Below are 16047 nucleotides of genomic sequence, written 5' to 3'. Positions count from 1 at the left end.
TGGAGATCGACACTTCTTCAGCTTGGGATTCCTCTTTGCTGGCTCGGCCTCAACGGCTCTTACCTCTTCTTGCTTCTCCAGTGGTGCCTCCTAAATTTGTTTAGCATTTGATGGTTCCTTTTCCTCGGGCACGCTTACACCTTCTTCATCTACCCTTTTCTCGTCCACCCTAGTCCTCTTGTATCCCCTTCATAATATCAGCTAATAGAGATGCTTGCTTGATCATTTCGGCTATACTGGACTTATGCTCATCAGTGAACCATCTGCATCCCCATCACCAGTTCACCATTTGACCTCACACAGCTCCTCATATTTTGTTGTGAGGTGATCAACCCCTCAATCTTCTCCTCTATAGAATTCGCATTTTGATTCAAGTCTAATGGTGGACTGGAAACTTGCCGAGGGGGAGATTGATATTGATGCTTGATACGCTCGGATTTTGCACGGTTTTAAGGCCATTATTTGGTCCGTTTTGAATATCAATGTTGCATTACATGTCTATTATTTGCATATTTTATATATTTTGGTATTTTGACATGTTTTGTGAGAAATGTGCATATATGAGCTTAAAAAGGGAGTCAAAACGCAAATTAAGAAATCTTGAGTTTCTGGGAGCGACCAGCGACCGCCGCAACATTTCCGGCGACCGCCATATCTGTAGTGGCCCGTTTCGAAAAATTTGTGCATAGAATGAAGACACGCCCAACGACCGTCGGACAAGGGATGTGTTTTTACTTTGTTTCTTCCTTAAGTTGTTGGATAATGCTTCACGTTTGAGTGACACATTCTGTGATGAATTAATATAACTTGCTACATAATCGTGAGAGGAGGTCGGCGAGTTAGATCCACTTAATAGACACTAAAATTAGCCTCCTTTAAAACGACACTGTTAATTGAGAGTGAGGACTTTTCAAGGGTCTTATGAGCTTTTAGGAGTTATGTATTTAGGATTGACAACCCTAATGTTTGTAACCAACGTTTGCATCACGTGAGCATAAACTAGGTGACTCGTTCTATCAAAGTAAGAACTATGCTAGGGAATTGTAGTTGGAATTTTTTTAACCATAACTGTGAACACACATCACTGGAATTCCTTTATCTCTATACTTTTATCTCTGTGATTTATCTGCAATTAGTTATTTACTTGCTTTCAAATTGTTTTGTTTTACAAAATCTTCAATTCTTTCGGTTTTTCCAAATAGTAATTGAGTTTTAGTAGAGGGTAGTCAATCTGTGATTGTTTTCCCCATGATCGATATCCGGTATTGACCTTTAGCTATATTATTCCTACTCTGTATACTTGCAGGTATTTATAGTGCTAATAAAAAGTGCATCATTGCTGATCAGGATAAGCTTGGCTTTGGTAATACTGGGGATCCTGAGTTTGCCAATTCTCATTTGACCTTGTCGGAAAGTGATCTCCTGTATCGTAAGACCATTGTGGATAGATTTGATTTTGGTCGAGAGTATAGTGGTTGGGGTAATTTGCTTGATAAGTCGGTCGACTGGTCTCATAGTCTTGAAAATCAGGGTGAGGTCGGTGGTCTGGATATCCCATTTTCCATGTAGGTATTTGGGTGGAAATTGGATATGGCTCTGTATGGCATGGAAAAGATGGGTATCCTTCTGCCCAGCTCCATTCTCTGCAGTGTGGGTATTCATGTTGTTGCATCTCTACTTGCCCCCAGGATTCCAACTCCTATTTGAACTCCAAATCTCACTCGTATTCTGGTGATGACTCACTTGATCAGTCTGGGTTTGGGTTTTGACTGAGGGTGCTTGAAGTTGATTTGACTCGACCATTGATTGTAGCACTTCCTCAAACTTGTCAACCCCAGCCCTTCAGCAGATTATCATCATCTATCGTGGGAGCACTCATCACATTCCCTTGGAATGAGGTGATCGATGTATCATCGTAGTCTCTTTTTGCACTTAGAAGTTTTTCCATGACGATCATAGCCTCACTCAACCTGAGTATGGAAAAACTTCTGTCACTTGATGAGTTCACTAGGTCCTTGTTCTTAGCATTCATCCCATCGTAGAACCTTGAGTAGATCTCTACTTCCATCATGTTGTGGTTCGGGCATGCGTCCAGAAGACCTTTGTATTTGTGCCAATATTTACTCAAGCTCTCATCATACCCCAGGATAGCTTCCCTGATTTCCCTCCGGAGTGCATTTGTCTTTGCTACTGGAAAGAATTGGTTTAGAAACCCCCCTTGAAATCTGACTATGTCTTGATGGTGTTAGGCTCCAATCCCCTAAACCAAGTATCTGCTTCGCCCTTCAAAGAGAGGGGGATAGCTTTTAGCTTGAAATCCTTGTCACTTGACCTTTTTGGCCTTTTCTGCACTCTGCAAATTTTACTGAACTCATGCAAGAACTCGATGGGGCTTTGAGCACTAGTTCCCAAAAAGGTAGGTAAGATGGCAAGTACTTCTGTTTTTACATATACTGCTTCCCGCTCCCTAGTGGTGGAGATGGCAGGTAGTGGTTCATTATCCAAGTGGGCATAGAGTGAACCTATCTCCATATCATCTTCCTGATCACAAACCATGGTGAGTTCCTCCTCGTCTGGGGTGGCTATTGATTCAAGCGGACTCTCAAAGGTGATGTCCTGACTTCTTTCACTGCTAGCATCTGAGTTACTTGTCGGAATGAGAGGTGGTTTGAATTGATCAGTGTTTGGTTCCACCCCTTCCTCTGTTCGCCTTTTGAACTTGGTGATTTCCAACTGTGGTAAACAAAAAACAACGAAGAGTTAATTTACAAAATTTACACTAAATTTTTTTAAAAAAACCGAGACGCTCCGCCCATCTAAATGTTCCTCTGCCCCAGTTGCCCCATTGGTTCATGCCAGCGAGTTAAGTAGTTGATTCACATAGATTAGGACATTGATTCTCCACTATTGACTCCCTGAGTTGTCCCTACACTGCAATCAAAAGAAACAGAAAAATATTAACAATATTCACACCAAAATGTCTTGCAACAAATGTATGATAAACGCCATCATCCCCCGGCAACGGTGCCATTTGAAACTACTGCTTTTGTCTACTGTCCTTCTTCTTTTCTTATCGTTGTGAATTGCTCAAGTTAAACCGTCAACTGATCCAGTTAGCCAATGTGTGCCCTCTTACCTGCGAATATTGGTGAGTGGATCCAGTAGAAACTCAACTAATCAACTTGACTTAATCCAACTTGAGTGAGATGAATGGAGGAGCTCAAAAGCGTTTCAAAACCTTAACCCATAATACTATTAACTAGTATAGGGAAGTAAGGATCAATCCCACAAAGACGATGTGTTTTACATTTGTTGCGGACACGAATGGGAATGGTTGCGGCCACGCTTTCTAGTATGTTAAGTTAAACTACTTGACTTGAGAGACTAAACGAACTAAATTGATCCACTTACTAAACAGAACTAAAACTACTTGATCAACTCATACAAATATTTCCCGAAATAGCCAAACAGAATAAAAGAGAATGACTGTCAGTCGCCTGCAAAACGTACGATAAAGTAAAACTTTCCTACAACTTCATCTTCTTCACAAAATCAAAATGAAAAAAAAGCACATTCAAGATCTACGACCATCAAAACTAAATCAAATACGATCAATATGCGATCTTTGGTGAAGCAGCAAGGGTTGTGGGCGCCGCTAAATGCAAAAGGAAAAGCGAAAAAGGCAGACGAGAAGGATGACGAGTGGGTAACCCTAGATGTCGACAATCATGTTGTGTGTGTTTGACAATGCTATCATCGAGGTTGATAATCAGGAAACTGCGGTTGCCTTCTGGACGAAGTTGGAGAGTTTATACATGATGAAGTCTCTAACCAATAAGTTGCTCCTGAAGCAACGACTATTTCGATTACGCATGCAGGAAGGTACGCCCCTTCGGGACCATCTGGAAAATCTGAACAAAATTTTACTGGATTTGCGTAATGTTGAAGTTAAAGTAGAAGATGATGATGCTGCTTTAATTCTGCAAGTTTCTTTGCCTGAGTCGTATGAGAATTTCGTTGAGTTAGGTTGCATATCTTTTCCATATATTTAGTTTAGATAAATTAGGGATTTACATATCTTTTCCATATATTTAGTTTAGATAAATTAGGGATTTGCATATCTTTTCCATATATTTGTTATCTTGTTCATTAAGTTAGGTTATTAGTATTATAAATAGGAGCTATTGTTATCTTTTAGAATAAATCAATGAATATAGGAATTTACGTCTCTTTCTGTTTTATTTTAGTACATTGTTTAAAGCTTGAGCTGTCGAACGTATTTCGCCTACCGGAACTTCTTGTGTATCGTCTCCTGCATCGTGATAAGGGAAATATCCTTATCAAATGGTGCTTTCATCTTCGAACTCATGGCCGACGTCAATCTTCGTTCATGGCCGGAGATACCGCAAGCATCCGAAGGCTTGCAACTGAATTCAACAACAGCAACGTTGGAGTATCTCCTCGCTGGCGGGGCAGCGGAGATCAGTGGAGCAATCATAGGTTGCGTTCTCGCTGAAGAGATAGGGGCGATCACAAATTCGGTGCGTCCAACTCCGGCGTTAAGATTTGCCATGAGTTCAGATGAAAGCACCCATTGATAAGGATAATAGCTAAATGAAAAAAATAAATACTAAGATAAAGAAAGCCGCAGAGAAACCGTGCTCCGTCGATAATCAGTAATTTGTGAGATTCTAAACAAAAAAAATAAATACGATAATAGCTAAAATAGATTATTTCACTGCTTGATTGAAGAGAATAACAATAACCTTATTTATAATACTAATACTAACTCAGTTAACTAGAAAATAGATATCCTAAAGATACGGTAAATAAAACTTAACTAATTAATAAAGATATGTCGATATTCCAATAGATATGCTCGTACAACACCCGTGATCCACTCTTAAGCTATTAGGTTCTAGCCTAAAGTTTCCAATCTATGTGTTGCTACTAATTCTGATAATTTGTCTAAACAAAACAACACTGACAAATTTAACTTAACTAATTAATAAAGATATGTCGATATTCGAATAGATATGCTAATTAATAAAGATATGTCGATATTCCAATAGATATGCTCGTACAACACCCGTGATCCACTCTTAAGCTATTAGGTTCTAGCCTAAAGTTTCCAATCTATGTGTTGCTACTAATTCTGATAATTTGTCTAAACAAAACAACACTGACAAATTTAAGCACGAAAGGAATTAAATAGCATAAACGAATTGTAAACTTAATAGCTGTAAAACATGGTCTTTGCAAAACCTACTACATACATACTAGGAATAGTTCGAGAAATTAGCCGCTCATGCATGGCTAACATTATAAAATTAGGGTTCATAAACGAATATATCATACTCCCTCTATTTTTAAAAAATAGAGAAAGAGATTTAAAAACAGAGAAAGAGAAAAATTGGTAAAGTAATAGAATTAATGTTAGTGGATCATGGGATCTACTTTAAATTGTTATTTGTAGTGGTATAAGTGGTAAATAAATTGATGTATAATAAAAAGAGTTACTATTTTAAAAAAACGGAGGGAGTAGCTGACCATTAACATGGCCAACTTGAAGGCTCCAATTCTTATTGGACGAATTGCTCAATTTCACTCTGTATTTCTCTACCTGACGCCTCTGTAGGTATGTCTTGCCTCTTATTTATATTAGGATTCTAACTCCTTTCTTGATACACAAACCTCCGCCCAATTCGGAGTTTTTGAAACTGCCAAGATCTTTTCAAATAAAATACACTTGATTTGAAGATATTTGATTCCCATATTAAATTCACTCAATAATTGTGGAGGCATATATCTCCTTTTAAGTTAGTGCATATTCTCGATTTCCAATTGGATCAAAGTATCATGATTTGTTGGGTATCAATAGGTCGTGGCCACTGCATAAATGGGTACAAATAATTTGGGCCATGTTGCCATAGAGAGAATTGCACTCCAAGTTTCCACTCCAATTCACGTACCCATAAAAAAATAGCTAACGTGAGATATTTGAAATTATAGCTCAAAGATTAATTAAAATGTGCTACCAATGAGAAAAAAGAACAAGAGATCTTATTATCGAAATAACACATTAGATTTTCAACACGAAATTTTATGTATTACTCGAATTTTAAGAAATGTAAAAGAAAGTTGTAAAAAAAATAGTGGAATGTGAATCCTACTTTTATATATTAGTTTTATAATAAAATGTGAATGGAAAAAATATTAGTGGAATGTGGAGCATATTATCATTTATGCAATATTACAACCGAGACTCTTAAAGTGGATACCTAAAAATGGTAAATCGAAACATAACCATATTCTTTTGTCAAACGAAATTAATAGATAGATTCAATCATAAAAAATTTTAGCTTTCACATATTGAACTATGAATCGGGATTATCAAAATGACATGCATGTGGATGCCAAAAGTAATGATTTCATTTGCATTTGATTAGATGCTAGAAGTAAGTAATGGATTTTATCTATTCTCAAGAACATAAGTCGAAGCTATTATTGGGCACGCAAAATCGCTCGTTAGTTCCAGTAGGGAAGCAATAAATTTCAACAGTTTACTTGCTTTTATTTAGGGCTGGCAATTTTCGACACGACACGATAATCTGACACAAATTCGCATGAAATTATTGGGTTGGGGCCAAATCTTATTGGATCCGTGTCCTTATCGGGTTGACCCATTAAGAACCCGATAATTTCGGGTTGGGTTCGGGTCGGATGCGGGTCGGATACGGGTAACCCATTAAGAAATAATATTATTATTTTTATTATTATTTAAAAAAATATATATTACTTTAATTTTTTAATTTCTTATAAATTAGGTTTAAATAGTACAAAACGAATTTTAATTGTGTAAATTAGGTTAAAAATTAAGGTTTAATCGTGTAATATTAGGTTTTAATCGTGTAATATCAGGTTCGGGTTGTTATCATGTCGTATCAACCCATATTATATCGTGTCGATAACGGGTTCGTGTCGGGTGCGGGTCGTGTTCGGATTTGAAGGTAGCAGGTCGGGTTCGTGTTCGGATTTACAGTTTCCTTAACAGGTCGAGTTCAGGTTAGGCCTTATTAGGTTGGGTCATTATCAGGTTGACCCGATAACGACCCAATCCGCACGATTTGCCTGCCATACTTTTATTATTAAGATGGGAGATTAAGGCCACCCACAACGCGTCTCGCGTGTGGCTCGTATCTCGTCCCGCCAAGATGAGACGGCGGCGAGACACGTTGCAGCGCCCCGTCTCGTCCCGGTCTCGCCGAGACGCCCGTCCCACCGAGACGGCTTGCGGGCTGGCTCCCCACGCGCCTGCGCCACGTGACGCGAGCTGGCGCCACGCTCGACAGTTTTCCTTTTTTATATTTATTTTTTATTTTTTTACTCTATAAATACTCCTATTTCATCATCATTTCACACACAAATACACATCTATTCTTCCCAAATCATCTCCATTTCCTCTCCAATTTTCATCTAACCTCTCCAATTGTCATCACAAAATGTCCGGCGACGGAAACTCTGGCGGTGGCGGCTCCGGCGGGTTTGACATCAACGCGTTTGGCGACTGGGGGCATGTACAATGTCTTGGGTGATTCCGGATCCGGTTCGTCGACGCCGGCAGGTACCAACCACCCCATTTTGATGTTGATGCATACGCTCGTACCTCCGCCCCAAGGTATTCGCGGGGATTATCCCGAATTCGGGAGGATTATCCGGATGAACTCACTCCGGAAGGAGGACGAGGTGGTGGAAGCTCCAGGGCATTTGACGCCGTGGAGGAAGAGGCGGAGGTGGCCGAGGAGGAGGAGGAGGATGTAGGCCGACATCCGTACAGCTGCAAGGACACGATGGCTGTGTACAAAGCTTGGATCAGCAACTCGTACGATCCCATCGTCGGGAATCAACAATACCGGAAGTGCTTCTGGGAAAAGGTCACTGTGGCCTACAACGAGATTAAGCCAATGGGGTCCCGCTGCCGCACATTGAAGATGCTCCGCACTCACTTTGACCGAGTCGATAGAGAGGTCAAAAACTTCTGCGGCATCTACAAGAACGAAGCGGCTCATTGCCAAAGCAGAGCCATAGGAGCCTACATTCTGAGATTGTCTTTGCGAGTCTATTTCGACGACACCGGCAAAGAATTCAGACACGTCGATGTTTGGGAGGCCGTCAAAGACCTGAAAAGGTGGGCCGGCGGTGTCCGGTCCAGCTCGGGCTCGACGTCGAAGAGGACGAAGCACACTGCGGGTGGCCAATACTCGTCTAGTGGGGGCGGTTCGGGCAGCGCCACATAGAAAGGTTGCCTCGCAGGAGGTTGAGGGCACGACAGACGATGCCGGGGGGTCCTCCCGTGGGCGTCGTCGGCCGCAAGGGACCAAGGCATCGAAGGCGGCTAGAGGGAGGAGGGGCCGAGGCGAATGAAGCCAGGCGGACTCGGGCTCAGACTCGAACACCCTATTGTCCATGTACTTGACCGCCACGATGGCAGACACTTCCCGCATGACGTTTCCACAATATCAAGCCCATCTTGCCGGAATTGAGTATATGGCAAGACAAATTGGTATTCCGCCTCCGGGTAGCTTGAGTGCACCGCCACCGCCTTCGGGGGATGATTCGCTGGCTAAGTAGTTTTTTAATTTCTATTAAATTACATTTTAAATTATGTAATTTTTATTTTTTAGGATTTTATTATGTGTTTTTTTTTATTTTTTTGAATTTTAAGTTGTATTTTTATTTTATTTAATGAAGTGTGTTTTTTATTAATTGAATTTGTTTGAAAAAAAATAAAAAATGAAATTGAAAGAATAGTTAAGGGATGAGATAAGAGACGGATAAGAGATGGAGGGTTGCAGGTTCTGTCTCTTAGTTAAGAGATAGAGTGAAAAGTACAATGGGGCCCGTGAATAGTTAACAGATTAGACGATTAAGAGACGGATAAGAGAAAACGTTGCGGATGGCCTAAAGTCTATTCGGCCATTGCTGGGTCTGTAACTTGACTGTAAGTAGTGGTTACTAACGAAGCCAAAAAATAATAAAGGCTGCTATTGACTATTTGAAAATTAAAATAAATATAAGTCTGTAACTTGACTGTAAGTAGTGGTTACTAACGAAGCCAAAAAATAATAAAGGCTGCTATAGACTATTTGAAAATTAAAATAAATATAAGTAGTACTAGTATAATAAAACTGTTAAATAATTGGGATGTAGCACTAAAATTAAATAGCAGTAACCGTTAACTTTATGTATACAAACGTAGTAAGATAAACAACATGACAAAAAACTGAAAATAGTTGACATTACCAACCAAAAAATTGAAATAAAGATATATAGGAGAAAACAAGTCACATCATTCATAAAGATATTAGCAAATTAGCTAAATGGAGGGACGTTGAATAAAAGGTTAACTAAGTGGACAAAACGAATGTAAACATAAATATAAAAATCAAACACATGTAATCAATTAGTACTTATCTATTTGATTTACTGCAAGTGTGATTCGCATTAATATCTCATAATTAATAATCAAGTAGTATTACAAGTGAGATCCGATCTAATGGTCGGGTGAATGATAGGCCGCCCGATGTCTCGGGCACGCCTTCGTCCGCCACTGTGGGTGCGCGGACGATGGACGACCTCGCCCGATAGATAGTCCGCGGACGAAGCGCCAATGATAGGGCATCGTTCACGCCATCGGCCGGCTACTATGGGCGACGCGGACGATGCAACGCGTTTTTATTTTTTTGTTTTTCGAATTTTGTTTATTTAAACCTCGTTTCTCATTCTATTTTTCATACGGACATTTCTCACATTTCTCTCACCTCTCTCACCTCTCACGTTTCACCATCTCTCACAAACCAAAATGAACCACCACGACGACGGGAGTTCCTCGGAGGGCGGTAGTCTGACCTTGACTCAAGCCTTATCTGATGCCATTAAAGACGCAATGGCGGAATGTTTAGCAGAAATGCAACGCGAGGAGGAGGAGGCGGCGGCAGAGCAAATCCCCTGGCCTATTCGACGTCGGACGTTTGTTAGCCGCGAACACGCCGCAGCTCACGAACGTCTAGTTGCAGACTATTTTGCCGAGCAACCACAGTGGGGCCCGACTGTTTTCCGCCGTCGGTTTAGAATGCCTCGTTACCCTTTTCTCAGCATTGTCCAGAAGTTGGAGTCACGTGATGAATACTTCCAGTATCGGGACGATGGCATCGGCAGACCCGGACTTACGCTGTTGCAGAAGTGCACGGTTGCACTCCGTCAGTTGGCCTACGACACCACGGCGAACATGTTCGACGAGTACCTCCACGTCGGGGAGACAACATGCAGCGAGTGCCTGAAGAGATTTTGTAGGGGAGTTGTGGAGGCTTACAGCAACACACATTTGCGAAAGCCGACTGCTGTAGATTGCCAGGGCCTGATGCAGATGCACGAGACGGCGCACGACTTTCCTGGGATGCTAGGGAGCGTCGACTGTATGCATTGGGAGTGGAAGAATTGTCCAACGGCATGGAGAGGCCAATTTACTAGTGGATACAAGGGTAGCCACCCGACGATGATCCTCGAAGCCGTCGCTGACCATCGGCTTTGGATCTGGCATGCTTACTTCGGTGTAGCTGGGTCGAACAACGACATCAACGTCCTCAACTCATCCACCCTCTTCACCGAGCAATGCAATGGCAACGGCCCGGCCATCGAGTTCATTGCCAACATGCTCCAATACCACATGGGGTAATACTTGGCCGATGGCATATACCCAAGGTGACATGTTTTTGCGCAAAAGTAGGAGGCGGCGCGGAAGGATATGTAACAGGCATTTGGTGTGCTCCAAGCACGGTAGGCAATTGTGAAATGGCCGGCACGTCTCTGGTTCAAGGAAGTCATCGCCGATGTCATGTATGCGTGCATAATATTGCACAACATGATAGTCGAACATGAAGGTGGAAGCATCACCGATTGGACCGATGATGAAGGTGCATCTAGCTCCTCCAGCACGGCGACCGCGCCCCACGCTCGAGGATTACCGACGAGCTTCAATGAGGTTTTATCTAGACAGGCCTCAATGCGCAACCAACAAGACCATGCTCAGCTCATGAACTACATGGTTGAAGAAGTGTAGGCCCGTAACCGCTGTCGTTGAGTTTGCGTATTTTTTTAATTCGTATTGTAATGTATTAATTTTATAAATGAAATGAATGTTTTTCTCAATTTTTGTAGTTATTTAAATATTCAAATAAAAGAAAATGCTTATGACTCCTCTTAAAGCGTGCCTTAGGGCGCCCCACTGCAAGTGGAAGGATAAGAGGATAAAATGCTGATATAGCGATGCATAGGACGGGTTTTAAGGCGCCCACTGACGCTGATACTCGTTTGGAACAACGTCTTTGTTTGGTAGGAAATACTTGTGTATAAATCGTCCAACTACCCTTCAACGGAATAGTATATCTCGTGAACGTCACCATTTTAAAATAAGAGAGGTCCCATTGTCACGTGATCAGAAAAGACAAAACAATAAACACTACTGTTGGCTGGAATCTACTTCGGTTTTGTCCGAATACGGTTTAAAAGCAAAAAAAAGGGAAATGAAAAAAAGAAGAAATTATGTATGGGTAAGAGATAATTGGTTGGCACGCTGATGCGTATTCTATATAATATTTTAAATTATGATTTGATCTTGATAGATGGCAAATAATATCATTAGAAAATGTCAACATTATATTAATATTGTCAACCGATTAGCGTTATGTTAACATTTTTTATTGATGTTATTTGTCATCTGTTGATATTAAATCTTAAAATTTAAGTTTGGTGTTGGTAAAAAGTATGCATTTTGGATTTTATTACTACCCTTTCTAAGTGAGTGGCCCTCATAGATGTTTGTACCGTATTAGTTTCCGCGTATAAAGTTTGTTACACAAAGGTATATTTCTTTATCAAAGGTGGTTCCACTATCTCAGTCTCATATAGTAAATCATAATTCATATTCTTATTCTTATTTGAGAATAATGAGATCATCAATGTTACATATGCACAATTATAAAATAAAATTGAGCCCCACTATCTCACTATCATATACTAGCGGACGTTTATTACAATAATACATTACACGTGATAAAATGAATAGCAATTGTGAGCTATAACTCTTATGCTTGAATTTAAAAGAATTACATAATATACTAATATACATAAGACAAAAAATAGATATGTAATTAATTGGAGGAGGATGGGACAAATGTGCCCACGTAGCCGAAGCCCATGACGAAGAATGCGATTGCTTGAAGTAAGAGGTAGATGAAGAAGTGGTATTTCCCATATATTAGATCGTAGCACCCACAAAATAGTAGGTAGCAACCGAATCCAAGCTCTAAGAGATTTAATCTGAATTTTCACCACAATTGCATTATAGGAGTATTAGATCACATTAATTTAATCACACATAAATGAAAATAATGATGTTGATGAGCATACCTATCAATGAATTTGAATCGTCTTTGTTGGGTGGTAGCTGCAGGTTTGACCTTCACCGCATCGTCAACGGGTTTGATCTTGAGAGCGTCACCAAGTTTCTCAGTGACAATCCACTCGTTCACTCTACCCACCTCCATTAACCCGATGAATGTGCCTTTTGTACGGTGCAGTGCCATCACATTTTCGAATACGATCCAGAAAACAACCAAATGAATTGACCTAAATACAATAATAATATCAGTATATTTCTACATATTAATACATATGACAATAGATTATACGGATAAATGTCAAGTAATTAACATAAATTGAACCTGGGAGTGCTGATTGCATTGAGGATGGTGATGATAGTGGGAATGTAGACTGCACCCCACTTTGGGATGTAATAGTCAGGTACAAGAACCGCAGCAGGAAGTACAACACAGTAAAACACGAAGGTCACTATATGGGCTATAATCTTTCTCACCAAGAAGAAACTGTATATTACGTGAACCTTTGTCCACAATGTAACTTTCTGCATCCACCAAAAAAAACTAAAAATATTAATTACTGTCTACACACGTGATTCGTTGCTAACTTTCTTAAATTACTAACTTTGTTAACTTATCAATGCAGTGTATTAAAAATGTCAATACGATAATATTGAAATGTCAACATAAATTTAATTGATATTTTAATACATTTTGTTGACATTGATATTTAAAATGTCAACACAGTATATTAAAATATCAATACAAATTTGTGTTGACATTTTAGTGTGATTGCATTGACATTTTTAATACACTGCGTTAATAAGTTAGCAATTTAAGAAAAGTTAGCATTATAACTCATCCTCTATATGGTATCTCATTTATCCACACATTCTTGTATGATCTAACCTCATTTCTTATAATCTCCAAGAGCATCTTTCGAAATAAATTGGCGGGTCCACAAGACCAACGATGTTGTTGGTATCTATAGGCCTTGAACGTGCTAGGCAACTCATTTTTCACCTACAACAATTTTTTTTACTGTTAGTAATATATAGTGCATCCAATTTTTTTAGTGTGAGTAATATATACTGGTTCCAGTACTGTTTTAATTTTGCTGTTCCGATTTCACGGTTATCCGCCGATTCACTAAACCTATATACCTGAAGAGTGCCAATGTAGACGAATTTCCATCCTTTAAGACTAGCACGAATGGCCAAGTCCATATCCTCAACTGTGGTACGATCTTTCCAACCACCTGCCTCCTCAATTGCTGCCATTCTCCACACCCCAGCAGTTCCTATTAAATTCCACAACACCCACACATTTAATTCACTCGTTTGCAATCATACAGATCTGTCCATAATTATGAATATCTATTCTATCATAGTCAAATCTATATATATATAGGTGCCATCTTTAGTACCAACGGTACTCTACAATCTACATATATTTTTATAGTGCAAGCTACTACTCCCTCACCTTTATTAAAACTAATTTTTATTTCTATTTTAGTCTATTCTTATAAAAATATTTTTTTTCTATTTTTAGTAAGTCTTTTATATCTTATAAGGGAAACTCTATTCTCCACTAATAATACTTTAATCACTTTTTCTTTTTATATCTCTCTTATACTTTACTAATTTCACATTAAAAACTCGTGCTGTCTCAAAGTCTCTATTTTTACGGGATAGAAGAAGCATTAGTAGTGATTGATTACCATTGAATCCAAAAAAAGCATATGTAGATGAGCCAACTTCTTGCTCCACCGTGAAATGATAGTTGAGCGACATTTCTTGTATTCTCGTCATCAAGCATTCATTCGCATTCACTGAAAACAAAAATTAGTCATGTTCACACTATTACCGAATTTTGATATTATCATCTCCATTATTGGTATGGTCCAACATCAATAATGAAAATTTACTAGAGCACATGCGTTGAGCAGTTCCAAAACACATTTTTTCAAAGAATCAAATATATATGTGTGGTGGGTAACAGATTCTAAGATGTATAGTAGTAGTACTTAATTTAGGATATGATAGATGGACAGGTGATGCCGATTAAGTAGCAGCCCCATTAATTAACATGTGATTAAGTTATAAGCAAAGACAAAAAAAAAACAAAAAAATTACCGAACTTCCAGCGGGCCTGCACGAGGCCAATTTGGGGGTTGTGAACGAGGAACGGAATGGTCCGGTGCAGGAAATCCGGCTCGGGCTGGAAATCCGCGTCAAATATGGCCACGTGGTTGCATTCTTTGACGTAGGATCGCTTCAGCCCTTCTTTAAGTGCTCCGGCTTTGTATCCATTTCTATTGTCTCGAATTTCATATTTAATATTTACCCCTTTACTCGCCCATCTCTGACACTCTATCTCCACCATAGTCTGTGAACACAATTGCAAAATTGAAGTCAATGCTGCTTGTTGACAATTGAAATATATTACAAAGAGAACTGAAATCACTGTATAAATTTAATGGGCCCCTTCTTCTATCAATAATTGGTTTTAGAATTGAAACCATAGATTTCTGTCACTGCTGTATTCGGACAGTCCGTTTGTTATGAATTTGGCGACAAACCTTGATCGCAGGGTCGGTAGAATCGTCGAGAACTTGAACGATGAGGCGGTCGGAAGGCCAGGACAGGCAGCATGCAGCTCCGATGGAGAGCTGGTAAACCTGTTGACACAACTTTTAAGGTAGTCTGTATGATAGAAAAGATAGATAAGACAAAAACACACATTTTAACAGACCTCTCTTTCGTTGAACATAGGGATTTGGACAAGAATCATGGGATAGGCGAGGTTCCCCTGCTCCAAATCTTCTTGGAGTGGCTCGCATTTGTACCTGGTACCCGGTTTCCGGCCCGAGATTTTAACGATGGCGATAACGATGGCCATGTAGACGCGTTCGACGAATAGCATGACCGACATTATCAAGCAGACGGCCATGGAGATGTCGAGCAGCGGCACCAATACCTTGGACGCCTTCACCTGCCCCAAGACTAGCATCAATTGCTCCTCCGCGCCGGAAATCGCCACTGTCGAAACCCTCTCCATTTTGGTGGATTTCTACACTCAAAATTCCACTTTTTTTCTTTTTGTTTCAACCACAGCCGTGGAGGAAATCTAGATCTATTACCACGGTGTGTATATATAGTGTTTCTTTTTTGTGTTTGGGGAAAGTTTCACTTTCTTACAAAAATGAAATGGGGAAATGAGCTGGAATGTCAGAAAACACTAGCTACAATAACTATGACGGCACACACATGCACTCACTTTCTCTCACTGAAAATGAAACGAGGGGAAAGTTAATGCATAATTTAAACAGAGGTTAAACGAAGAGAGAAAGAAGAAAGAGATAACCTACTCATACTAATTGTTTTTGTCTTAAACTACCAATGAACTTTGCTGTTTTTTCCACGCTGCAGTTAGATTGTAAAAAAACAATTATTTGAGGGTGGTTGCTGTAGCTGTCAGTTTAGTGAGCACATCAAGATGGGTTTGTGCAGTTTAGGGCTCACGTCCACTACCACATGTTTATTATATTACTCTCTCTCTCCATCCCCCTTCAAGATATCATTTTTCTTTTCAGTTTGTCCCACACAAG

General features: G+C 39.8%; 1 protein-coding gene across 1 annotated transcript; it reads right to left on the bottom strand.

Moving 5' to 3' along the window:
* Nucleotides 1-11962: 11962 nt before the first annotated feature.
* LOC121795490 (glucomannan 4-beta-mannosyltransferase 9-like) lies at nucleotides 11963-15838 on the bottom strand. Its single transcript, XM_042194033.1, has 9 exons — nucleotides 15192-15838; nucleotides 15019-15117; nucleotides 14573-14825; nucleotides 14158-14268; nucleotides 13601-13737; nucleotides 13347-13460; nucleotides 12783-12982; nucleotides 12469-12687; nucleotides 11963-12378 (listed from the first exon to the last, which is right to left on the bottom strand). The coding sequence occupies exons 1-9, from the start codon at nucleotides 15495-15497 to the stop codon at nucleotides 12210-12212; spliced, it is 1608 nt and encodes a 535-aa protein (XP_042049967.1). The 5' UTR covers nucleotides 15498-15838; the 3' UTR covers nucleotides 11963-12209.
* Nucleotides 15839-16047: the final 209 nt, after the last annotated feature.

This window comes from Salvia splendens, chromosome 3 (assembly GCF_004379255.2).
Source record: "Salvia splendens isolate huo1 chromosome 3, SspV2, whole genome shotgun sequence".
Lineage (NCBI taxonomy): Eukaryota > Viridiplantae > Streptophyta > Magnoliopsida > Lamiales > Lamiaceae > Salvia > Salvia splendens.
This window is presented reverse-complemented; position numbering and strand designations above follow the sequence as displayed.